This window comes from Chiloscyllium punctatum, chromosome 32 (assembly GCF_047496795.1).
Source record: "Chiloscyllium punctatum isolate Juve2018m chromosome 32, sChiPun1.3, whole genome shotgun sequence".
Classification (NCBI taxonomy): Eukaryota; Metazoa; Chordata; class Chondrichthyes; order Orectolobiformes; family Hemiscylliidae; genus Chiloscyllium; species Chiloscyllium punctatum.
The window spans coordinates 14,691,392-14,717,282 of NC_092770.1; the positions used below are offsets into that span (position 1 = coordinate 14,691,392).

General features: G+C 39.1%; 1 protein-coding gene across 2 annotated transcripts in view; it reads left to right on the forward strand.

Annotated features, from left to right (window-relative positions):
* ptprb (protein tyrosine phosphatase receptor type b) overlaps window positions 1–25,891 on the forward strand; it is a 115,240-nt gene that overhangs the window by 35,722 nt on the left and 53,627 nt on the right. For both annotated transcript variants that reach the window (XM_072551686.1, XM_072551687.1), the window contains 7 exons: window positions 286–562; window positions 5,404–5,682; window positions 11,609–11,866; window positions 13,446–13,709; window positions 18,389–18,658; window positions 21,429–21,689; window positions 23,065–23,331. In XM_072551686.1, coding sequence (XP_072407787.1) covers window positions 286–562; window positions 5,404–5,682; window positions 11,609–11,866; window positions 13,446–13,709; window positions 18,389–18,658; window positions 21,429–21,689; window positions 23,065–23,331 — 1,876 coding nt within the window. The remainder of the gene's footprint in view (window positions 1–285; window positions 563–5,403; window positions 5,683–11,608; window positions 11,867–13,445; window positions 13,710–18,388; window positions 18,659–21,428; window positions 21,690–23,064; window positions 23,332–25,891) is intronic.

A 25,891-nucleotide genomic window follows, 5' to 3' on the forward strand; every position in this document is an offset into this window, starting at 1 on the left:
TACGTTTGGAAAAAAATGTGTTTACGGGAAAAGGAGGCACGCGTAACTTTTTCCTCTTCAGGATATTTGTAAAAATTGCCAAATGTGAAAGGGAACAACAATGTAATGTTGATGAATGCAAAACAAAAGTTTCCAAAACCTATCGTTTTTTTTGTCAGAATTATTCAAGTGCTGCACTAGCACAGGGCCATTTACAAACCATTTATGAAGTTCGCCCACGCTGTGCGCTGGAAGGAAAGGTTGGATTAATTGCTTTGTTTGTGTGTGTCTTACTGTTCATTCCAGTATGGGATTGTGGAGGCTGAGAGATGCGCGGTAAACATGACCGGCATCAGACAGACCGGGGATACCGTCCACCTTGTGTGGAACAGCCCGGGGAGCGCCTGCAACTTCAGCGTGGCTTACAAATGGAACCAGTCCTGGGTGGAGAGCTGTAACCCCGCTCTGTCCAGCGGAGCTGCCTACGAGTGTGAGGTGAACGAGCTGGAGGCGGGCAAACTGCACCGGCTCTTGATTGTGTCGCTTACTGACGGGCTATCGGCAAATATAACAGTGCAGACAGGTAAGGTACAGACCTGGACATCATAGAAATGAACGAAAGAGGCGGGAGGAAACCTATTATATATAATTGGGTGGGGGTGGGGCTATCAACAAAGGTATTAGATGTTATTAAATATATGATACAATACGTTTAGTTGACCAGGTCAGATGTCGCACGACATCATAGCTTGTGATTTCAAATAAACCTGTTGGACTATAACTTGGTGCCGTGTGACTCGTGGCATTGTCCACCCCAGTCCAACAACGGCACCTCCACATCATAGTCTACCCAGGTACGGAATTATATGTTCTATTATATAATGACCATAGACAATAGACAATAGGTGCAGGAGGAGGCCATTCAGCCCTTCGAGCCTGCACCTCCATTCAATATGATCATGGCTGATCATCCTTAATCAGTATCCTGTTCCTGCCTTATCTCCATAACCCTTGATTCCACTATCTTTGAGAGCTCTATCCAACTCTTTCTTAAATGAATCCAGAGACTGGGCCTCCACTGCCCTCTGGGGCAGAGCATTCCACTTAGCCACCACTCTCTGGGTGAAGAAGTTTCTCCTCATCTCTGTCCTAAATGGTCTACCCCGTATTTTTAAGCTGTGTCCTCTGGTTCGGCACTCACCCATCAGCAGAAACATGTTTCCTGCTGCCAGAGTGTCCAATCCTTTCATAATCTTATATGCCTCAATCAGATCCCCTCTCAGTCTTCTAAGACATTTTCTATTGACGTACTTAAGACCATTGTTAGAATGAGAGTTTGAAATTCCATTTCTTCCCGGGGTTAAAAATGGACATATCCATGGGAAGTATACGTGGGGAGTGGTGCGGCGGGGCGATGTTGGAAGTTAGTGGGGGTGTTAATAACCAGTTTCACCTGAAGAAAGAAACAGAACGTCCCGGGGAACCTCCAGTAACTCTTGGGGATGATCCCCAAACAGCGGCCACTGGGTGGCGTCTACAGCCAGCCTGCGGCACCAACTTCAACCAGCGTGTCGTGCAGTCCGCACACTTAACCCAGGCTGAGCAATTCCTCAGCTACAGTTAACTCTTCTGTTAAAGGGCATGAACTCGACCATTGAGGAGGCTGGATTAAAACAAAAAGAATTATTACATTGCCATGTAATACTGGATTTACTTTATAGGGGAGTGCCCGGAGGTGGTTATTTTCCACATTGGGGGGAAAAAACATTGTCTGCAGAAAGTGGTGGGGAACAGTTTCAGGAACTTTTCGAAAGTAAATCGAAAGGTTCGACATTTTGAAAGTGAAAACAGCTGACGACAGGCTGGAATCTAGACTGAAGGATATGTCACTTCACTCCATGTCCAATATCTTACTTAGAAGCTTAATTCATAACTTTGAGATTAAAGCTGACAAAAAATAACGGTGGTATTGTGGTACGGTGGTAGTGTCCCTCCCTCTGGGCCAACCCCTCCAGGTTCACGACTCACTTGCGTCAGAGATGTGTCCGAACATTGTTTTTAAATATGAATGATTAGTTCCTCGCTTAAATATTAACTGTGCACACATTAGAATTATGCTTCTACCTCTGTTAATTATCATGGCAAGAGCTGTTTTTCGAGGAGAGGAGATTATTTCCAAACCCACTGCCCCCGACCGTTGGCAGTCTGCCTCCACAGGGGACCTTTATTTAGGCCGTACAAGTGTGTACAGATGTGAACGGCGGTGATATTACTGGACAGAGGCCAATCCCTAAATATGCAACAATGGTTTGAAGTTGAGCCGAGCCAGGAGTAGTTGAGCCCCGCCAGTATTGTTCTTTTGTTCTAACGGATGTTAGAAAAGGTCTGAGTGTTTTATTCTCGTTGCCAAATAGATTTGAGTAGATAGGGAATGTGCTGTCCAACTGAACCTTCGAAACACGCAACCTGAAATCTCGGCCTGTATGCTGCAGTAAAGGATTGGATTGGGTTGTTCATACACTCCTCGAGAAACTTGTTCCTTTTTATTTAACATATTGTTTCAGTGTAAGACTTTACATATACATTCGTTGCTATCCGATTTAGTAATTTACCAATAATTTGATTAGGGTTTCCACCTACTATATAGTACATAACATGTATAGAGAGTTGGCCAGTACCTCCCCAGTTTATCTCAGTCATAATCTGGGATGAACCAGGTTCCAAGATTTGTACCTGACATCCTTGGCCACTTAATTACCTCACTATTGGCATTAACACATGGGAATTTGCCGACCACACCATCCGCTCAATAGTTTTTCTTAAAATAAAGGAAAATAATACCTCTGATCCCTAATTGGAGAGCTGGGAAATTAGTTCACCATTTTTAATATTTAGACTTAAAAAGGACCATACCAGAGAAAATAGCCTAAGTAACTAAGAAAAGTTGAGCAAATTTGCAACAGAAAGAGGTTGGAATGTGGATTTTTTTTTGCTGCAAGCAGTGATTAATACTGAAAGAAATCCTTAATTGCGTAAAGGAAAATAAAAATGGATAATTGGATAATGGAGGAAACTGGAAAATCACTCATAGAATCATAAAGTTATAAAATCCTTCAAAAGAACCTTGTCTCAGCATTGTGATTTTGTGCTAATATTTCCCTTTCTGTGTTAATACAATTGCTTAGGTATTTTTAAATATAAAACCTGGGAATCTTTTGGATTTCAATGGTCCGAGAGATTTGGTGTGCTCTATTTAAAGTACTTTTCTGAAAATACCAATTTAAGGTCAAAGGCATGATCAATGCAAACAGCTTTATTACCGAGAGGGAAAAAAAAGACTTGCATTATAGATAGTCTCTAATCAATCTATTCAGAGCAGATGGGAGTTAAACCTGGGCCATTTGGCTTCGAAGTGGGGACACTACTATTGCACCACAAGAGTCCCTAAAGCTTGCATTATTTAACACCTTTAATACTACCGACAAGGAACTAATTAAAGAGTATTCACTCTTGTAATGTAGCAAGCACGAATGCCAATTTTTGCGCAACAGGCTCCATAAACACAATGTATTTTCATGCTGTTATTTGGGGGATCAATACTGACTAGCATACCAAGCAACTTTTCTCCAATTAGTGCCATCTTATTCTTTTATCTGAGAGAACAAACAAACCTCAGTCTCATCATACAGACTGTATCTCTGGCAGTCCAGCTCTCCTTCAGTACCGCACTGGAGTGTTGGCCGAGATTTCTGAGCTTAATACCTGGGGTGAAATTTGAACCCAGAGCCTTCTGACTTAGAGTTATTGTCCCGGGTGAAATAATTAAATAAGTGTGATCTGGCCACTTTACTACTGCACATATTAAAGTAAGTGATGGATATTAATCGTTAAAATCAAAGCATAGTGTCAACAACACAGGATACCGCGGCTGCACAGATATTTCAAAAGCTATAAAGAGGAGGCCAATACATAGAGGTAAACAAGTGATTAAATAAGACAGGTACAGATGGATAAATGGATAGATGTTATGCATTGTGTTGCTTTGCTCCATGCTTTAGCAACTGCCAAAGTAAAGAACAGATGTTCTAGACTCAAAATGTCTTGAATTCAGCATGGCTTTACTCTTGTTTTATCCTTCATCAGTTATATATATTCTGTGCAGGCTGTATGATTTTCCATCTATCTTTTGTTTAGTGAACAGTTATTTAAAGTCTTGTATTATATTGTTTTTGATTTAATGGCTGCACAAATAAACCTAACTAATATACAGCACAATATATAATTGAATTATCACAGTTGTGCTCAAAAGTTGGACAGTGACACATACTGTGTATCTCATAGTTCAAGATATTACTTAGTGCAATCTGGCTGCTCAGTCTCGATACAAAATAAGGAAGAAAATTCAGAACAAACATTTTCCAGGAAAGAGAATTAAAGCGTATCATATTTTAAGACAGAAATAAGCACTCAGACATTGCACTAAGTAATAAATTTGAATTTGAGGAGTGAACAGACAAGAACTGGTCGCAGTGTTATTGGAAGGATATTATTAAGCTAGAGAGGGTTCAGATGAGATTTACCAGGGTATTGCCAGGGATGGTGGTTTGAGTAATAAGGAGAGGCTGAATAGGCTGGGACCTTTTCACTTGAACATAAGAGATTGAGGGATGACTTTATAAAGGTTTGTAAAATCATGAGGGATATAGATATTACAATAGTGAATACTCTTTAATTAGTTTCTTATTTGTAAAATGCTTTGGGATAACTGGTAGTATTAAAGGTGTTAAGTAATATAAGCTTTATGGGCTCTTGTGGTGCAATGGTAGTGTCCTTACTTCGAAGCCAGGTAAGTATCTTTTCCCTAGGATGGGTGACTTCAAGACTGGGGGCATATATTTAAGGTTAGAGGAGAAAATTTTAAAAAGACATGGGGGCAAATTTTTTACATAGGGTGTGGTTTGTGTGTGAAATCAATTTCCAGAGGAAGAGATGGATATGTTTACAATGTTTAAAAGACATTTAGGTAAGTGCATGAGTAAGAAATGTTTTGAGAGATATGGGCCAAGCATAGGTAGGTGGGATGAGTTTAGTTTGCGTTTGGAGTTGGCTTGGCTTGTTGGACCAAAGGGTCTGTTTCCATGCTGAATGACTCTTATGACTCCATAACTGTTTAATTTCTTTGTTACATCTCTTTTCATCTCGAAGCAAAATACTGCAGCAGTTAGAAATCTGAAATAGATTAAAGAAGATGCCAGAAATAGTCAGCAAGCCTTACAGCATCCATGGAGACAGGAACATTGTTAACATTTCAGATCATCCACCTTTTGGCAGAACTGCTCCACCTCTGCAGATGCTGCCTGACTTGCTGAGTATTTCCAGCAATTTTGTTTGTCTGTTTTAATATCATCTTTACATTTTTTTTAGATCCCAAACCACCCCAGAGCTTTGAAGTGATCAAAAGTAGGACAACCTCCACCAGTCTCCATGTGTTTTGGACTCCAGCACCTGGGAATGTTGATTTTTACGAAGTCAGTTTATTTGGGATGGACAATAGGGAAACTCAGAACATCCACATCCCTGGGAGCTCCCACAATAAAGAAGCCTCTTTTCTAAAACTGACACCAGGCAGCAGGTATCGCTTCTCTATAAAGGCACATGCTGGAAACAAGAGCTGTGATGGACCCCACACTTTTGGATCCACAAGTAAGTTACAATGGTGTAAAAATATTATGGATTTCTTTGCTGATTTGGTGGGCATAACATATTCAGCATAAAGTTAAGAGTTAATTTTGATTATACAACATTTTCTGAAATCTTACAAGTGTCCTTTCCATCTACGTATCTACATGTGAAATATCACATCCACTGTTGCTTAATGTTTGGTTAATGTGTCTTGCAAGATTAATCCAATGAGAAAATGAATCAATAGTTTGGAAGGGTACCTGAGGTGGATAAACTATTTTCTCACAGCTTAAACATTACCATGATACTGTAGGGTTAAATCTGTGCTAGAAATTACCTGGTGTTTAAGCCTTAGCTATAGGAATTGCTTCTTGGAAAATCAAAATCATGTAGTTTTTATTTTCTATGACCATTCATTATAATGGACCAGACATCACAGTAAATAATTAATTATACTTTAATAAAGAGAAGTTTGTTGATGTAAAAGAGCAGATGAGCTTGAAAATGCCAGTTTATATCTCCAAAATGTGCAAACTCACCTGGGCAGAAAAATCTGAGTTTGAGCCAAGCATTATAAATGAATTGTAGCCATAGTGAGACCCATACTGCAGCTACCGATCATGATTGCAGTACAACAGTTTCCTGGAATTAAGATATGACAAGAAATGTTGAATAATTATTTTATGTCTACCTCTATACTAGAAGACATAAGTTACTAACTAAATTAGAGGGTAATCCAAGAGCGAATAAGAGGAAGGAAATAGAGATAAATAATATCAGTGAAGAAAGTATACTGAAGAAAATCAGGGATCTGAAAGCCAGCAAATTCTAGGACCTAATGGGCTACATCCGAGGGTTCTTAAAGAGATAGCTATAATAATAGTAGAAGCACTGGCTACAATTTTCTAAAATTCCTTACATTCTAGAATGGCTCTAACAGATTCGAAGTTAGGAAATGTATCACTACTATTCAAAAACAGAAGATAGAGAATAAAGGAAAACCAACGAGTTAGCCTCATTTCAGTCATTGAAAAAGTGCTGTATCTCTTATTAAGGAATTTTGACACTGCATTTAGAAGAGTGTAGCCTGATTAGAACATGTCAATATCATTCTACAAAAGGGAAACCCTGTTTGAGATATTTATTTGGACTTTTTGAATATGTATCTATAGGAAAAACACAGGTTACCAGGAGTGATCCTGGATTTTCAAAAGGTGTCCAGAAAGGTTAATACACAAGATAAGGACTTGTGGAGTTGGGGTGATAGATTAGCATGGATAGATCATCAATTCATGGATGGGAAGCAAAGTAGAGATATTTTGCCATTTCCTCACCGTTGCTGTGTCAAAATCCTGAAACTTCTTCCCTTGCAGCATTGTGGATGTACCGACCATGTGGACTGCTTCAGTTCAAGAAGGCAGCTCACCACCATCTTCTCAAGGGCACTAGGGATAAGCAATAAATCCCCTGAATGAATAAACAAATAAATGGGACATTTTCAAGTTGGCAGGCTGTGACTAGTGGAATGGCACTATCATCAGTGCTGGGCTCAGCATTTTACAAATTATATCAACAACTTAAAGATAGAGAATAATGTACGTAACAAAAATTAGGAATTGCTGGAAAAGCTCAGCAAGTGTGGCAGCACCTGTGAAGAGATATCAGACCTAACATTTTGGGTCCGGTTCTAAGGAAGGGTCACAGGACCCAAAACGTTAACTTTGATTTCACTTCACAGATGCTGCCAGACCTGCTCAGCTTTTCCAGCAATTTCTGTTTTTGTTTCTGATTTACAGTATCCATGGTTCTTTCAGTTTTTATTTAATAACATGCGGAAATTTGCTTGTGATACAAAGTTGGGTGGGAATGTAAGCTGAGGAGGATGCAAAGAGGCTGCAAAGAGACATAGACATGTTAAGGGACTGGGCATCAAGGATCCTGATCAGATATAAAGTGGTTACATTCAATCTTAAGAATAGAAAAGCAGAATAGTTATTTTTGCAAGACTTGAAACTTGTAGATGTTGAGGTTCAGAGTTGGAAATCACACAACATCAGGTTATAGTCTAACAGGTTTATGTGGAATCACCAGCTTTTGAAACACTGCTTCTTCATCAGGTGGTTGTGGAGTAGAATCATAAGACACAGATTTTATAGCAACAGGGTTGTAGTGACATGGAATGTAATATTAAACAAATTTAGATTAAGTTTTTCATCTTTTAGAATGACCACATCAGTTTCGGTTCCTTCATGTGTAAATCCTAGAACTTTTTTAAAGTTACATCCTCAAGGTAGCTTTTAACAATAGGTGTCATTTCAGCTCAGATAATGCATTGAAGGTGTGAAGTTAAAGTCTGTCTGTGTCCTAATGTTAGGTCAGACTGATTCTATTTTTAAAGTGAGAGTTACAGAATATTGCATGGATTTATGAAGTTTTTGAGCAAACTTAAATGTAATTTTGCAAGTACAAATTCACCCCACAAGCTTTTATATGCGTGTGTATGCTGGGGAGACCAAGTGAGTATGTGCAAGTGGCTGTATGTGTTGGGGTAGAGGCTATGGCAACGGATGAATGGACCCCTCACAACAATCACCAGGCAAGCGTGTTCCCTCCCAGATGGGGATCACTTCAGCAGTCCGGGACATTCCGCCAAGGACCTTCGGGTGATCATCCTCCAAGGCAGTCTTCAGGACATGCAACAACACAAAGTGCAGAAGCTGATAGCAAAGTTCGGTACCCATGATAGCCTCAACCAGGTTCTTGGGTTCATGTGACCCCACTATACCATATATATATACATACACACACACACACACACACACGTGTAAGTTTGTGGGGTGAATTTGTACTTGTAGAATTATATTCTATTTCCCTCAAAAACTGCATAAATCTATGCAATATTCTGTAACGCCCACTTTAGAAATAGAATCAGTCTGACCTAACATTAGGACACAAACAGACTTTAACTTTACACCTTTAATGCATTATCTGAGTTGAGATGGCACCTTTTGTTAAAAGCTATCTTGAGGATGTAACTTTAAAGAGATTCTGGGAGTTACATATAAAGGTACTGAAACTAACATGGTCAGTCTAAAAGATGAAAGACATAAGCTAAATTTGTTTAATATTACATTCCATGACACTCAATCTTGTTGCTATAAAGTCTCTGTCTTATGATTCTGCTCCACAACCACCTGATGAAGAAGCAGCACTTCGAAAGCTAGTGATTCCAAACAAACCTGTTGGACTATAATCTGGTGTTGTGTGACTTTTAACTTTGTCCACCCCAATCTCATGCCAGCACCTCCAAATCATGATGTTCAGAGCGACCTGCATGTGCTCACGCAAGGAATACAACAGGCTGCTCTGCAGGTACAGCAAGCAAATAGTAAAACAAATGACATGTTTGTCTTTATCACAAGGGGAATTGGGGAAAGGAATAAAGCAGCCTTAGAACAATTGTACAGGGTTTTGATGAGATTGCATCTGAAATACTGTGTGTAATTTTGATCTTCATATTTAAGGAAGCATATACAGGTGCATATATCGGAAATGCTCAGGACCAGCTGGCTTTCAGAATTCAGAATATTTTGAATTTCAGAATAAGTGACAGTATGATGGTAAAATTTTTAAAAGTACCACTGGAGGAGCAGACTCACTCAGTAAAACAGGAATTGAGAGAGAATTGAGGCCTGCTGGTGCTGGGCCATGCCCCCACATGTTGCACCTGAGTGACACGCATCAAGTGGGTGTCAACTTGGGTTAACTGTTTGCATACCAAACAACCTTGTTAATGAGAAAAGAACTTCACAAAAAAACTTCAGACTTTGGAGCATTTTGGATTTCGGAATTTCGGATAAATGATTGTCTACCTGTACATTCTTTAGAGGCAGGTTCAGTGGATTTGTCTCTGGGAAGAGAGAAATTGCCTATGACAAGAGGGTGAGTAAATTGAATCTAAAGTCTCTGGAGCTTAGAAGAATGAGAGCTGATCACAATGAAACATTCAGGATAACAATGGGATTTGGCAAAGTCGACACTGAGACATTGCTTCCTCTGGCTGGGGAATCTAGAACAAAAGGTCAGCGGATTATGCGATCATTTAATACATGTAAAGTTTAGATAGAAAGATTGTTGGTCTCTCAGGGAGGTCAAGGGAGGGACAGGACCATCAGGTTTAAGTCCAATATTAACTATGATCATAGTGAATGGTCCAGCGTGCGAACAGGCCATAGGATTTTCTCCTGCTTCTGTTCATTATGTGGTGATGTATGAAGCATGTTTGATGAACATATCCACCAGAATTCAGTTGGCTTGTTCTCATGTCCCCCCACCCCCCCTTGAGTCCTGACAGTGAAGCCTAATATGAAATGAAACACTAAAATTAACTTCCAACAAAACATCACTGGATGTGATTTCAGTGCTGCTTTTTAACTGTGATTTCTCTGATCACAAGAGCAGGTCAGAGTCTGGAAATCCTGCAGAAAGTAAGTCACTCCCTAACTATAGGTGAGCTACTCACCTAGTGGTATTATTGCTAGACTGTTAATCCAGGTAATGTTCTGGGGGACCAAGTTCAAATCCCACCATGGTAGATGTTGGAATTTGAATCCAATTTTTAAAAATCTGGAATTAAGAGTCAAATAATGACCATGAATCCATTGTTGATTATCAGGTAAAAGCCCATCACTCATGTCCTTGAGGGAAGAAAACTGCCATCTTTACCCAGCCTGGCCTACATGTGACTCCAGAACCACAGTAATGTGGCTGACCCTTATCTGTCCTCTGGACAATTAAGAATGGGCAATAAAGTTGGCCTAGCCAATGATGCCTTCATTCCATGATTGAATATACAATATAAGTCCCAAAACCTGTGCACCATCACAAGAGTTTGATGGAATACTCTTCACTTGACTGGATGGGTATGGGGCCAATAATATTCGAGAAGCTTGAAGCCATCCAGGACATGACTTTACTCTATACCACCATTCCTTGACTGTGATCAGGTGAAAACCCTGGAATTCCTCCCCAGCAACATTGTGCATGTGTCTACATTAATCAGTTTTTCAAAAGGAAGTAGGCACTGTCAATAATATTAGCCTTGCCAATGTTGCTCTTATCCAAAGAACTAATGTTTAAAACTCTACGTGAAACTGTAACAGACCCAGAGTTAACAAGCATCAGTTTGCATTGTGTATAAGAAATGTATTAACATGGAAAAAATTAGCATTGTTAACTCTGGGTCTGTGACAGTACCAGAGAACTAGATGGCACCTTTGATCTTTGGCACTAGTTTGTAAGGATGCAGTGCCTGCTTGTATAAGTTTCTCAATTACACAATTAACACCCATACAAAGTGTTTCAGTTGGTTGAAAGGTCTCACCATGATTTGGCTTTGCTCCTCTTGTATTAATTGCATGGATTAAAAAAAGTTCCAAGGTGATCAATTTTAAAATATTTCCAATCAGTTTGTTTATTTTCTATTCGTTCAGGGATGGTGGATTCTCTAACATTTATTGCTGATCCCGAGTTGCCCTTAAGAAGATGTTGGTGAGCTGCCTTCTCGAACGACTGCAGTTCATTTAACAGAGCTCTGTGCTAACATTAGTTTTAGTCAGTGTTCTGAACTGCCTCTGTTGAACTGGATGCAAAGCTTAATTCTTAACATCTGGCAATGTTGTGTTGTTTTCAGCAATTGTATGTGGTGCAACAGTTGCCACCTTCTCCAGAGATTGGATGCAAGATAAACAATCACAATTTGATTAATGGGCCCATGCCATCTTCCTTAATCTTCATACATATCTCCATCAATCTGTTGTCTCATGGGTCCTTTGCAACTGTATAGGATTATGATGCCAAGTGTAATTAACTGTAATCTGCATACTTTTAAAAGAATGTCACAGTATCGACCTATCTGATCAAATGTATTTAACTCTGGTCTCTCCAGTTCCCTCTGGGGTGAAGGATATCCAGATTTCAAGGGAACCAGACAGTCTCACCACAATCTGGATTCCTGGCCCTGGGAAAGTGGACAGCTTCAGACTGTCTCTGAGTGATGAGGGAAATGTTGTCCAGCAGAACACTTTTGCCAACTCGACCAACCACCACACTTTCAGGGGATTAACAGCTGGCAGACTCTACAATCTCACCGTGATCAGTATAGCGGGAGACCTAGAAACCATCAGTTCAAAATCTGTGCAGACAGGTAACTGAGAAGATGACCATTCACATCTACATTAGGGTAAATGTATGATTATAATGAATGACTAACTAAAAACTAGGGTCCAAAAACATGTGAGGTCAATGCTACACAGGAGTCAGGGGTTGGAACTGTTCTGTTCCATTGGTTCAAAAAGGTGTGGGTTACATTACAACGATCATCTTTTTAATTACAATCTCAAATGTTGTTGCTTATATTTGGGAGTGGTGGGGCTTGAACCCAGAGTTGTCTGACCCAGTAAAACCAGGGAAAATAATACTGCACTGCAAGACCCTCTGAGCATATTTTAAAACCACAAGCATAATTTTAAACTAATCATAATCTTTCATGATTCAAAATCTTATCTTCTGAGCTGAAAACAGCGTTACCATTTTAATGAAGAGAAGGTAATCAGAAACAAGTGCCTCTTTAGTTATTAATAATTTCCAGTGCTGAATAAGCTTGGTGATTCTGTTATTAAGAGTAGTTTGGCTGATGCTTTGATCCGTTTAGAAATTCTGGTAGTCAGGAACAGTGGAGCCCAAAGCAATGTGACTGCAAATGCTGGCCTCAAATGGGACCCTTAACTAAAGTCATTGCCCTCAAAGTTCTGTTAGAGCTGGGGTTGCAGCAGCTACAAAGTTCAGTCTCAGTCTGGCAGTCCTCAAATTAAACTAAAGACAGTATCTAACACTCACTGGAATTTAAAATCAACTCCCCCTTGGAAACAACTTTCTGACACATACCAATAGATGGAGAAAGTGAGGACTGCAGATGCTAGAGATCAGAGTCAAGAGTGGGGTGCTGGAAAAGTGCAGCAGGTCAGGCAGCATCCAAGGAGCAGGAGAATTGACGTTTCAGGCAAGAGCCCTTCCTGATGAAGGGCCAATAGATAGCAATTTCAAGATTTACACAATTAAATCTGTCACTATTCAGTTATGTTATAAAATCAAAAACACAACTACTAACATGGGCAAGATGGTATCATATAGTCATGTCTAATGTAGAAATCCAGACGACTAGATGAATATCCTAACTTGCCTTACAAAACCTATTATGAAAAGCATTATTGGTGGTGACCATGCTAATTATCATCAATTGTTATAAGACTCATCTGGTTCACTAATTTCTATTAGTGAAAGAAATTTGCCAACCTGGTGAGGCCAGACCTACTGCAATCTGACTCTTAACCTGCCCACTGAAATGGTATAGGGTGACTAGTGACAAACAACAAATTTTGGCCTTGCCATTAATACTCACAGTCCTGTCAAGGAATAAAAATAAAACAATACTCTGCCTAAATATAGTTGAAACAACATAATATGGATTTATTTGAGCCCCCTTCCCCCATTTTCATAGTCATCATTTAAAATGAATATAAAGTAATTAAGCTTAAATGACACTAATTATCTTGATATACATTAACAGAATTGACATTAGGGAATAGTGCAATGTTCAAATATTTCCACTAATGAAGAAGGAAGCTTATTTAAATATTAACACTTCCTTGAGCAGTATACACCATACTCCATGCTTTAATTGATAAATGATAACAACAATGAAACATATATTATTTTCTTTTCAGCTCCAGCAAAGGTTCCATTTGTGTTTGTATCAAATAACAGCAGCTGTAATAGCCTCCTAGTTTCTTGGAAGAGACCTGTGGGAGATGTGGATTCATATAATGTCACACTGTCTTATCGGCGAACTGTGAAAGAAACCAAGAGTTTGCAATCAAGTACATCTAAGGTCGTCTTTCACGGGTTAACTCCAGGGCGTTTGTATAACATCACTGTCAAAACCATCAGGGGAAAGCTGCAGGCAGTCGCTGCAAGCAGTGGCAGAACTGGTAAGACCTGCACAGTAACTGAAATGACACTGTTACTGAATCATCATAATGTCATTTGCTATCTGTAATAAATAATTGCTTTCCAGTGAGATTTCCATCAATATTTGTTCTCAGATATGGGTATCAATGGCAAGGTCAACATTTATTATACATCCTTCTTTTTGAAGCACTGCAATCCATGACTAAATAACTCACAGAGCGCTGCAGGTTGGGGAGCTCGAGCATGTTGATACAGTGACAATGAAGGAATAGGCACCTGTGCCTAAATCATAGCTGGTGTGTGACTTGAAGTGAATAGTCCCATAGCTCTTATTGTTATGTAGGTAGAGACTGAAGGCTTGGGAAGCAGTGCATCCTTTCAATCAAGGATTCCAGACTGTGGGGTTGAGAGTTGGAATTTTGGGATCATGAACTCCAAGGCAGCAATATCTGCTGCGGTGCACCGACCCAGTGCTAAAAGCTGCAAGGTCACTTTAAAGGGTCAGATATGTTTTTAAAGTGGGTGTGGACTAGGCTGTTGTGCCCTGAGGAGATGGCCTGGGGGTTTCAGTAAGAGAGGGACTCACTGAGATCCTTGTAGAGAGAGGAGGATAACTTCTTCAAGGTCGGCATTCTTTGGAGAGGGTTCGCAGTAAGGTTAAAATCAACTAGGCGAAAGTGGGTGCTACAGATGCTGGTCGACTGAACCAGCCCAAATGCTGACTCCCACCCTCCAAGGTGATTTTAAGGTTTTGCTGGAGATTAGAGTCAAGATTAGAGTGGTGCTGGAAAAGCACAGCACCACTGTGTTGTACCCTGAGGCCTGAATACTGTTTGGAAAAAACCCCTGGAGAAATAGGACCTCCCCACAACAACCCCAGAGATCTCCATCCCCACTCTGTTTCTTCTTCAACTTGTTCAGAAATGCTCTGTCACATCTCTTGGTTCAGACATAAAGACAAGACCACTGTGCTACAAAAGCCCCCTCACACTCTCTCTATCCCATCTTCCCTCCCTGCTCTCACAGATTTCCTATTCTCCCAGTTGAAATAGATGCCATCAACCATTATCTTCACAAATATCTCTCCTACTCTCTCCCCCCTTCACTGCTCCCACGTACCTCCTATATGTAGGTCTATAATCACAGCTATTCTCAAATATCCAAATGGAGGTCACAAGGGTAAATAACTTTTGAAGCACTGCTTTAGACAGTGTACGTAACGCAGATACATTACAGTGATGGTGAAGGGAGTCAATCTTTAAAGGGTAGGTGAGGTGCTGATCAAGTGGATTGCTTTGACCCAATGATGTTGTTTCCACATTTAGCTGCAACTGTCTGTTCAGGTTTTTCCTCACATTGCTGACTTGTGTTCTGTGGGTTACACAGACACTTTAGGGAGTCAGGAGATGATCAGACAGAATGCCCAATCTCTGACCTGATCTAGTAGCCACAGTACTTTGAAGAGGGTTCGCAGTAAGGTTAAAATCAACTAGGTGAAAGTGGGTGCTACAGATGCTGGTCTACTGAACATCAGCTCAATGCTGGCTCCCACCCTCCAAGGTGATTTTAAGGATTTATGTTTTGACAATGGAATCACCATAAGTTATTAGGTGTAAATAGATCTGACCGATTATAACTTGGTAATATTCAAACATACTAAAATTCACTGATTGTTGGAATTAAATAACACCATGTGATATTTCAAAATAATCCAAGACAGTACCAAATACTGCAGCAAGAACCTTTCAAAACTAAAGCAGAATGGAAGGCTAGATTCAAGCAGTTAAATGTCATTTTGTCCTGGACCATTTATTGTGAAACGTATGCGTTGGTCATTTAAATCTCAATAATGAGCTGTAAAATTATTTCTTAATACATTCCTCATAGTTTGTCACAGTGACTAACTCTTCAGTATGAGACTCAGCATCTCTCAAAGACTTGGAGCATACAATCTGTCAGCACTTAAATCATACCTAATATTCGATATAAGTATCCCATTAAACTTTAAAATCAATGAATTAAAATGGTTTCTAGACAGTAGTCAAATCCCGGGATTATTTGAGAGTAAGAATAGTTATGTAAGTTTAAACATATCAATTGGTCTCCTTAATATTATTGGGCATAAAATCTGAAATATAAATAGAAGGTGCTGCAGATGTACAATGTTTAAAAATGTGGAAATTTCAAATGACATACTTTATTACAGACCAAATTAGATTAGCTTCTATCTTGTAATCACTTACAAATATCCATTATTCCCTATTAAATTATTATGTTTACTGAATGACACGAGTAATGAAGTAAAATAAGTTTTTTTAAAGTGACTTTGATGACCTTGTGCTATCTCAAAGCAATTTACAACAAATGAAAAGCTTTGAAGTGTAATAACTGTTATAGCGCAGGCTTGTATGAACAGCAATGAAGTAAATTAATAGATTGTCTCTCAGCAGCATTGGTTGAGACATAAATATAAACTGGCCTACTAGGAGATTTGCTTTCCCTTCTTTCAAACATGTGATGCTTTATGATCATCTGAGATGGCAGCAGGACCGTGGTTTAACACTGTAACTAAAAGACAGCCGTTCCAAAATGTTGGCTCTTCCTCAGTATTGAACTGCATTGTTAGCTTCAAATGAAACTTGAACTTAGAACTTGTTGAGTCAGAGTTTTAAATACTAATGTTGCACCCGGTCACATACCTTCATGTTCACTATAACTAAAGCCAAATGTTTTTTTGACATGGTTTGAGTATCATACAATTTTCTGTCAAATTGAGTGCATGTGGAATACTGCTATTTCATCCAGGATTTTAATTTTCTAAATAACTTGAATTTAGTAAGTTATGAAATGGTACGACAGCTGTGGCAACTGGGAACAAAAAAGTTATGTTGAACTTATAATCATAATACACCTGAAACATTAATCCGATGGGTATCTTGGGGCAGGTGATCATGGGACTTGTAACGCAAAGGCACAAATTAATATTCTGGGGAGATTGGTACAAATCCCAGATAATGAATTTTACATTCAATAAAATCTGGAATTAAAAGTTAGTCTAATGGCAACCATGTAACAATTTTCATGAAGACTCGTTTGGTTCACTAATGCCCTTCAGGGAAGGAAAGCTGCCGTCCTTACCTGGTCTGACCTACAAGTGATCCTAGACCCACAACAAGGTATTTGACCCTTAATTGCCCTTTAAAATGGGACAATGAGCCAATCAGTTGAAGGGCAAATAAGAATGGCAACAAATGCTAATCTTGCCATTGATGCCCACATCCCATTGTCCAGGGATGTGTAGACTCGGTGAATTAATGATGGGAAATGCAGGGTTACAGGAATAGGGTAAGGAGGTGGTTCTGGGTGGGATGCTCTTCAGAGGGTCAATGTGGACTCAATGGGCTGAATGGCCTGCTTCCAAACTGTAGGAATTTTATGATTCTATAATTTAAAAAGATCTGAAAATGATCTTATACCTTGTCAGGTCTACTGTCTACTTGAAACATTTCTTTTTCAATATTTACAATTTGTTTTATTTGTGATAAAGAACAACTTATTTGACAATTACAAAAGACATTTAAATGTCAGTTTGCTTCATTTATAGAATTGTGGAGTCATAAAGTCATACAGCCTGGAAACAGACACTTCACTCCAATTAGTCTATGCCAAACATGCTCCCAAACTAAACTACTCCCACCTGCCTGTGCTTGGCCCATATCTCTCTAAACCCTTCCTATTCATTAACTTATCAAAATGTCTTCTAAATGTAATAATTGTACCTGCGTCCAACACTTTCTTTGGCAGTTCATTCCACACATGAATCACTCTTTGTGTAAAAACATTGCCCTTCATGTCCATTTTAAATCTTTTCTCACCTTAAAAGTATGCCTCCCCACCCTTGCATTCTCAGCAACCTCCTGGTAAATCTTTTCTGAACCCTCTCCAATGTAATAATATTGTTCCTGTAACAGGGCGACCAGAATTGCACAAAATTCTCCAGAAAAGGCCTCACCAACATTCTGTACAACCTCAACATGATGTCCCAACTCCTATACGTTTGGCTTTCATTCCCATTGATTGACTTGTGCTCAGCGCTTCAGGTTGGCATTTCTGGGCAGTAGGGAGAAAATGCTGCATTCTGGATTAGTGGTGCTGGAAGAGCACAGCAGTTCAGGCAGCATCCAAGTAGCTTCGAAATCGACGTTTCGGGCAAAAGCCCTTCATTCACTGCTCAAAATTCTGGAACTCCCTGCCTGGTGCCACATGAATAGCAGTGGTTCAAGAACATAGCTAACTACCACCTTCTTCGAAGCAATTAGGAATGGACAACAACCTTGTCAGCAACACCCACATGTCATGAAAGACTGTTTCAAAAAAAAACAAAGTATAGGCAGGTCCCAAAATTCCCTAGCCATATTTATTTCTCACAGTACGTCACCAAACTACAGATTTGTATCATTCACATGTCAATTATGGGATCTTATTGTGCATAGGTTGGCCATCTGCCATATTTACCTACGTGATAGCAATGACTAAACTTCAATGTTTCGAGACATCTTGAGGAAATGATAAGGCACCATGTAAAATGCAACTTCTTAATTTATTGTTGTTGGAAAAAATAAGGATATGCATTTTGTCTAATTGCTGATTGTTAAATAAATTAACCCTTGGTACATGAATTGTTTAATGTTTATTCTAGTTCCCCAAAGTGTCTCAAACTTGGCAATGGCAAGCAATGGTTCAACAAGCTGTCTGAGAATGAGCTGGCTGCCCCCTACTGGAGACTGGGAGAGTTACCTGATTCAACTGTTCAACCACTCCTCTGTCGTGCTGAATGTGTCCGCTGAGAAGCATATCAGAGAATATGTCATAAACGATTTAGGACTCATCCCTGGACGGCTATATAAGGCTGCAGTCATTGTAAGGAGTGGAAATTTAAAAAACGAGGCATACTGCAGCGGGAGAACAGGTAGGAAACAAATGACAAATTGTTCAGAAAGTTTTACCCAAATTCTTTATCAAATTGAACTATTTCAAGTGTACGACACAGTAACAGGTTATTTGGATCATCAAGTCAATGCTGATATTTATGCTCCAGAAAAGCTTCTGACCACACCATTTCATCTCATTGTACCTGCACATCCTTCTACTTGATTCTTTCTCATTTGCTCATTCAGCTTCCCATTAAACGCACCAATGCTATTGGGTGGAATATGTGGGAGTGCATTCTGTATTCTTACTCACTGCTGTTAAAAAAATTATCTTCAATTCCCTGCTGGATTTATTAGTCAGTATGTTATTTGCATTACCTATAGTTTTAGACTTGTTCTCTATGTCTATCCTGTCTATCACTTTAGTTATCATAAAAACTTTTTGTCATTCCTCACTGTTTTATAGAAAAAGTAATACAGCATGCCCATTCCAGATAGCCACATTCTCTCAGTTCAGGTGTCCTTGTGAGGTTTCTTTGCATCTTTTCCAATGCCTTTACATGCCGTTTACAATATGGATATTGGAGCTGCACAGCATTCCAAACATCGTTTAACCAAAGATTAATTCTTGTTAAATACAACATCTCTATTTTTCAATCCTATCCCTCTGGAAATGAATGCTGTTGTTAGGATAGCTTTATTATTGATCAATTTGTAATGATTTCTGTATATGTACGCCATGACCACCTTGTTCCTCCTTCAGCAACATGCACTACCTTTAGTTATCCTACAAAAATGCACCATTTCACATTTGCTTAAAATTAATTTTGTCAATTACTCATTATTCTACCAGTTTATTAATGTTTTATGCCTTTTGATGCATTCTTCCTTCATATTAACATACCTCCCAAGTACAGTTGTTCACGAATTTTTAAATTGTACTTCCAATTCTTGAGTCCAAGCTATTGATGTGAACTGTGAAAAAACAATGATCCCATCACCAATTCCTGTAAACCATCACTCCATACCTTTTACTAGTTTTAGTAGCTACCTTCAATCCCTAATGTCCCTTTTCTGTTTTATAGCCAGGTTACTACCAATTCTGCTATGTGTAATCTGATTTACACATCCTGATATTAGTTATGAAGGTCTTTTGAAGACCATAGTCTATTATTTACAAGATTTCTTTTGCCAACACTTTTTCCAATTCTCAGAGTATACAATAAAGTTCGCCAAACCTAATGTTCCCTTATGTGCTGATTACTTTTCATTTTCATCATTCAGGTGTATATATTCCAGATCTTTGAGCAGGTATTCCTTTATCTTTTTTATCACAACACTATTCCAACTGGTCTAAAGATCCCTGGACTTCTTCTGTCTCACTACAGGGACAACATTAGCCAGCCACCATTATTGCTTTTGCTAATGCACATATTATATAAATTCAAATGTGTAAGAGCACCCTCAACGACTCTTCCTTAACTTTATGAAAATGCACACATCAATCTATTTCATCACATAAAGCCTTCCTAAATTTAATTAGTTTATTAATTGCCTTTCCTATTTCTATCTTAAATGTATTTTTATTTGTTCAAATGTCAGGCTTATTCAGTACCCTGGTAAATGCTGAGGTAGAATAACTTCACAATTTGAACCTTTTCCAGTATTGCCTGTCAGTTTATCTTGTGCATCCTTCAGTGGCTGTATCCTCATATGGGTTTTTTTTTGGAGCTGGTGGAGAATTTAATAGAAGTGATGAAGGTCTGATTCCTGAGCTGAAGAGCTGGAATTAAATGCCAATCAAGCACTTAAGTAGGCAGCAGTGTATCATCTGCAGGATCAAGGCTTGAGCACAGACGTCCTACCCACCAAAAACTGTTCTTACTAATCAAATACTACTTTGCGTGGACCACAGATTGTTTCATAGGAGTTGGATTGCAGTGTTCTCTGCTTGTAAAATTACAAAACTCAGGGCTGTAATAATACCAGATATATGTTCGCTTCTCACCAAACCACTCTCTCCAATGTGACATTCTCCCCGTCAAATCATTAACTTTGTATGAAGAGGTACGTTGCTTTTAAAAATTCAGAATTAAGTGCGGTTTGTTTCCCAACTCATTTATATGGGGGAGAAATGGTCACAAAATCCAGAAACAGAAGATAACTTAAAAGTGACTTCAAAGTCTTTTGAGAGATAAAATTTTGTGAGAGGAGAAATGCTAGAAATGGAACACTTTGTTGCATTTTACACAATATTCTGAAGATTAGATATTGGACAAAGTTCACTTCATGTTATCCCAAAGCAAGGCTTCACAATAACTTAGAAAAGTACCACAAAGCTGCTGTGCAGATCTGACGTTTCCTAAATGTGCCAACCTGTGGTTTACTATGATTTGAAAAATGTGCAATAAGTGGTAGATGGTTTAGTGATGCATTCTGGTGCTGACTAGTTACTCAAATGATTTAAAGCTCAATTCATGGAATACATTTGGGACCATTACAGCCCCCACTGAGAAAGAATCTGAACACTTGAAACGTAATAATATCTTTACAGCAAAGACAAAGAGCTGGGAGTGTCTAACCATGTTTCGAGCACTCAAATTGTGCTGAATCAGAAGGATGGCACATTGTGAGTTTGAATATGTTAGAAATAGTACTCAGTATTGAAGTGGCACTCCAGAGACTCTTATTTTTAATTTCTCAATTGTATAACCCTCAGCTGCTTCAAAGAGTTCAGTGTGGTCAAGTTTACTTCAGTTGCAGGATAAGGATGATCCACAATCAGTTAATTTTTCTTTTATTTTACAGCGCCTCAGGCAGTCCGTCATCTACGGATAAAACACACTGATGAATCCACACTCAGTGTCTCATGGACAACCCCAGTGACTGAACTGGACCGGTACTTTATATCATTAAAGGACACAAAAAGTACAGAGATGAATAAAAGTCTGTCAAAAGATGCCAAAGATTGTACTTTCTCTGGCTTGGTACCTGGACGGAAGTTCACAGTTAATGTCACCACCATCAGCGGTGACTTAAGCAAATCTGCTTCAATAGAAGGAAGGACAGGTAAGTGGAATTAGTGTTGCATTATTGTCTCATGGCAATTATGTGAATGTGCTAGTTTTGAAAATGCAACTGAATATGAAAGTTCATTGACAGCTGATGGATTCCACATACTTATTATATTTTGCTGTTACATTTTGAAGAAAGGCAGAGGAATTTTTCCCAATGTCCTAGTTAATATCTATCCCTTGTACAACATTGTCAAAATCGGCTATCTGCTCATTATCACAATGCACAGAGTAAGGTTCCAAATAGCATTACAACAATTATTCCCCTTTGGAAGTTTTCATTGATTGTGAAGTGCAATGGCATCATGAAAGACATTGTATAAATATTCTATTTCTTACTGCTAAACTTTCATGTAAACCTTCATAACCTATGAGATCATTACAGGATATGAACTGTTACAATCTGGATTCATCTTCAGGCATTTACCAGCTCACTAGTTATCATCTACTTACGGCTTTCCATCCACCTCTACTGACATAACATGTTGGGCAATGATGTTGTATTATGACTTATGATCAGTGTGTCAGTATACCTTAAAGAAACAGACTCATCATCATTTAATCCTAGCCTGTGACCTGAGGGTACACAGATCTCACAACCCATCTTACCTTTGATAACTTGAAACATGCCACTCTTCTGGAAGCATGTTCCTCTCTTGCAACTTAATAACTTGATATTAGCCCAAATACTTATGTGCCTGAAGATGGAATTTTTATACATAACAGTCGGTTGATTTCTTTACCACCACGATATTCACACCCAGTTTCTTGTATTAAGAAAGATAATGTAAATATTACCACACCAGGTAAAGCATTCTGTTGAAGGCAAAATCACACCATTCGCAGATGTGTTTTGCCAACTTTGTGCATAAGGCAGGAAGGAATGGGGCACGAGGTGTTACACCTTTAGACCTCCCTGTGACCTCCAAATCCCACTCCTTCATCATTCTCACCTCTCCAAATCCATACTGTTATTAACCTCACTCTTCCCTCCCATCCTGGGGGATAATTAAATTGCTAGCAGTGTCCATTACTCAGTCATGGTATTGCTGGAGCTGTCACCTTGTTTGGTTATATGGTCATCATTAGGCTGGCTTTTAATTCAAGATTCTTATTGAATTTGGATTTCATTACCTGCCATAGTGGGATTTGAATCCATATCTCCACTGGGGCTCTGGACTATTAGGCTAATGACATTTCCATTACACCAACTCCTTACCTTCAATAAATAAATAAAGTTCCTATGATTCATTTATAATATATTTCAATTTTACAATGGCTTTAGAGGAACTTTCATACTCAACAAAGGACAAAAAATAAATTTGGACAGTGTTGCTTTCAAATTGTTTTGTAACACTGTTTTTCCTTAGTGCCGGCTCAGGTGTCAAACCATCATGTGACAAACAAAGGGACAACCAACAGCCTACACACCAGCTGGACTAGAGCCGTTGGGGACATTGACAATTACCAAATCCACCTCATTCATGAAAACATTGTAATAAAGAATGAAAGTGTTTCAAGTGAAACCGATCAATATCTGTTTCATTCCCTGAAACCTGGAGGGTCATACTCTGTGGTCATCACCACTGTTAGTGGAGGAATCTCCTCAAGACAATCAATAGCTGAAGAAAGAACAGGTAAGAAAATAACACATAATACAGGAGTGACAATAGCTGTTTGCTGTCCCTGTGGCTTAGTTATGAAATAAAATGTCCATTGTGAAGCTAAACCTGTGTGCCATGAAAATGTACAATTCTAATCAAGTCACAAGGAGCCCATTAGACCTCGCATGTCTATGTGAGCCCTTCCAATTAATAACCAAGTCAACCCACTTCCCTGCATTTTCCCCATAGCTCTGTACATTATTTCTCTTCAAGTTGTTTCTCTCCAATCTCTTTCTGAATATTATTGCCTCCACCACCCTTTAAGGCATTGCTTTTCAAATGTAGAAACAAAGAGCAGGTGTAAGCTATTCAGCTCCTGAAATCGACTTTGCCATTTGGTAAGATCGTAGCTTATCGGATTAAAACCTCACATTCCCATGCAACCCGGCAACATTTTATTTCCTTGTTTACTAAGAATATATCCACTCTGACTTGAAAATATTCAAAGGCTGTGCTCCTACTATGTTCTCAGGAACAGAATTCCAATTACTCAAGACACTGTGAGAAAGAATTTTAGATTCTCCCATAAGAAATCATAGAAATCATACAGTGTTGAAGCAGGCCAAGTCCATACCAACCTTCCAAAGAACATTCCACCCAGAAATGCTCCCTATCATATCTTCATAACCCTGCACTTCCCATGGCCAATCCATCTAACCTGCGCATCTGAGGATAGGAGGAAACCCACACAGACACAAGGAGAATGTGCAAACTCTACACAGACAGTCATCCTTGGGTGAAATTGATACCAGGTCTCTGGTGCTGTGCAGTCCTAACCACTGAACATCTGTGCTGCCCCAGGAAAGAGGAAACACCTTCTCCACATCTATCGTGCGAAGACCTCGTAGGCTTTTAAATATTTCAGTCAAGTCATTCTCTTATACTTCTAAACTCTAGCAGATACCAGCCTGGCCTATCCAACCTCTCTTCATAGGACAGCCCATCCATTCTAGGTATTAATCCTGATGAAGGGCTTTTGCCCGAAACGTCGATTTCGCTGCTCGTTGGATGCTGCCTGAACTGCTGTGCTCTTCCAGCACCACTAATCCAGTACATTCTAGGTATTAGTCTGGTAAACATTCTTTGAACCTTTTCCAGTCCATTTATATCATTACTTTCAAACTCTCACCATTTAGATAATATGTGTGACCCGAACTGGGCAAAAGGTGATGCTGATCTGCTCCAAGTGAAAACTTTGAGAATGGGACCTGTTTAACTCCATTGAGAATGAAACCTATTTTCAGATTTGGATGCTCAAAAACTGCATGAATCCATGTACGTTTCTATAAATCGCTTCTTTAGATTAGAATCAGTCTGAACATTGGGGCACAGACAGCCTCACACAAGGTACCTCACACCTTCAATTCATTATGTGGGCCAACATGGCACCTATTGTTAAAATTGATTTGGAGACGCCGGTGTTGAACTGGAGTGTACAAAGTTAAAAATCACACAACACCAGGTTATAGTCCAGCAGGTTTAATTGGAAGCACTAGCTTTTGGAGCGCCACTCCTTTATCAGGTGGTTGTGGAGCTTAAACTATTGTTAAAGTTCACTTGAGAATGTAACTTGAAGAAAGTTCTGGGATTTACATATGAAAGAATTGAAACCAACATGCCCATTCTAAAAGATGAGAGACTTACCAAACAATCCAGGTCTTTTTCCATATATAATTTCAGTTACATCACACTGTAAACATTTGCTATAAATTCTGAGTCCTAAGTCCACAACCACCTGACGAAGGGGCAGTGCTCCAAAAGCTAGTGCTTCCAAATAAATCTGTTGGACTATAACCTGGTGTTGTGTGATTTTTAACTATTTTCAGATTTAAGTGGTGACATGTTTGTTGTAGTTTATGATTCATGAGCTAGAAAAATTAATTCACTGAAGGATGATTGAATAACAGCTGGGAGGTCTCCACGAATGTGCTTCCATGGGAAGCTGGCCCATTGGGAGAAGGTATCAGAAAATGTGATCGTATATTAACCATCCTTGAAATGGTTGGAAAATTTTAGGTGATGCAATTCTGGTAATTGAGGTTCTCTGACAGGATTACAAGCCCATTAAATAACTTGTGTGTTTTTTTTCAACCAGGTTTTTATTTGAACACAGGTTGTCCTAATGTTTCTACTGCAATTCACCACCAGGGGGCAAATAGTAACTGCTGTAATCAGAATTATGTGAAAGAGAGGGAGACCATTTGGCCTATAGTAACAGCCTCTTTAGGACAGCTATCCAATTCACCCCAGTATCCTGCTCTTCCTCTGTTGCATTACAAAATCTGTCCGTCCTGTTTGTGTTTTCTATGTGATGAGTTGGTATGTTCTACGTCAGTCATACCGGCAACAATAGGCCATGAAGTGCAACCTGAAAAATTGCTTCAGCAAGGTTGAAAATAAATAATTGTCAGCATTTGAATAATTTCAATATGATGAACAATAAAAATAAATAAATAAACATTCCATTGAAAGAGACAATGCGTCCCTGAATAATTCAATTTCTTAGCACGCTTAGGTATTATGGTCCCAGCTG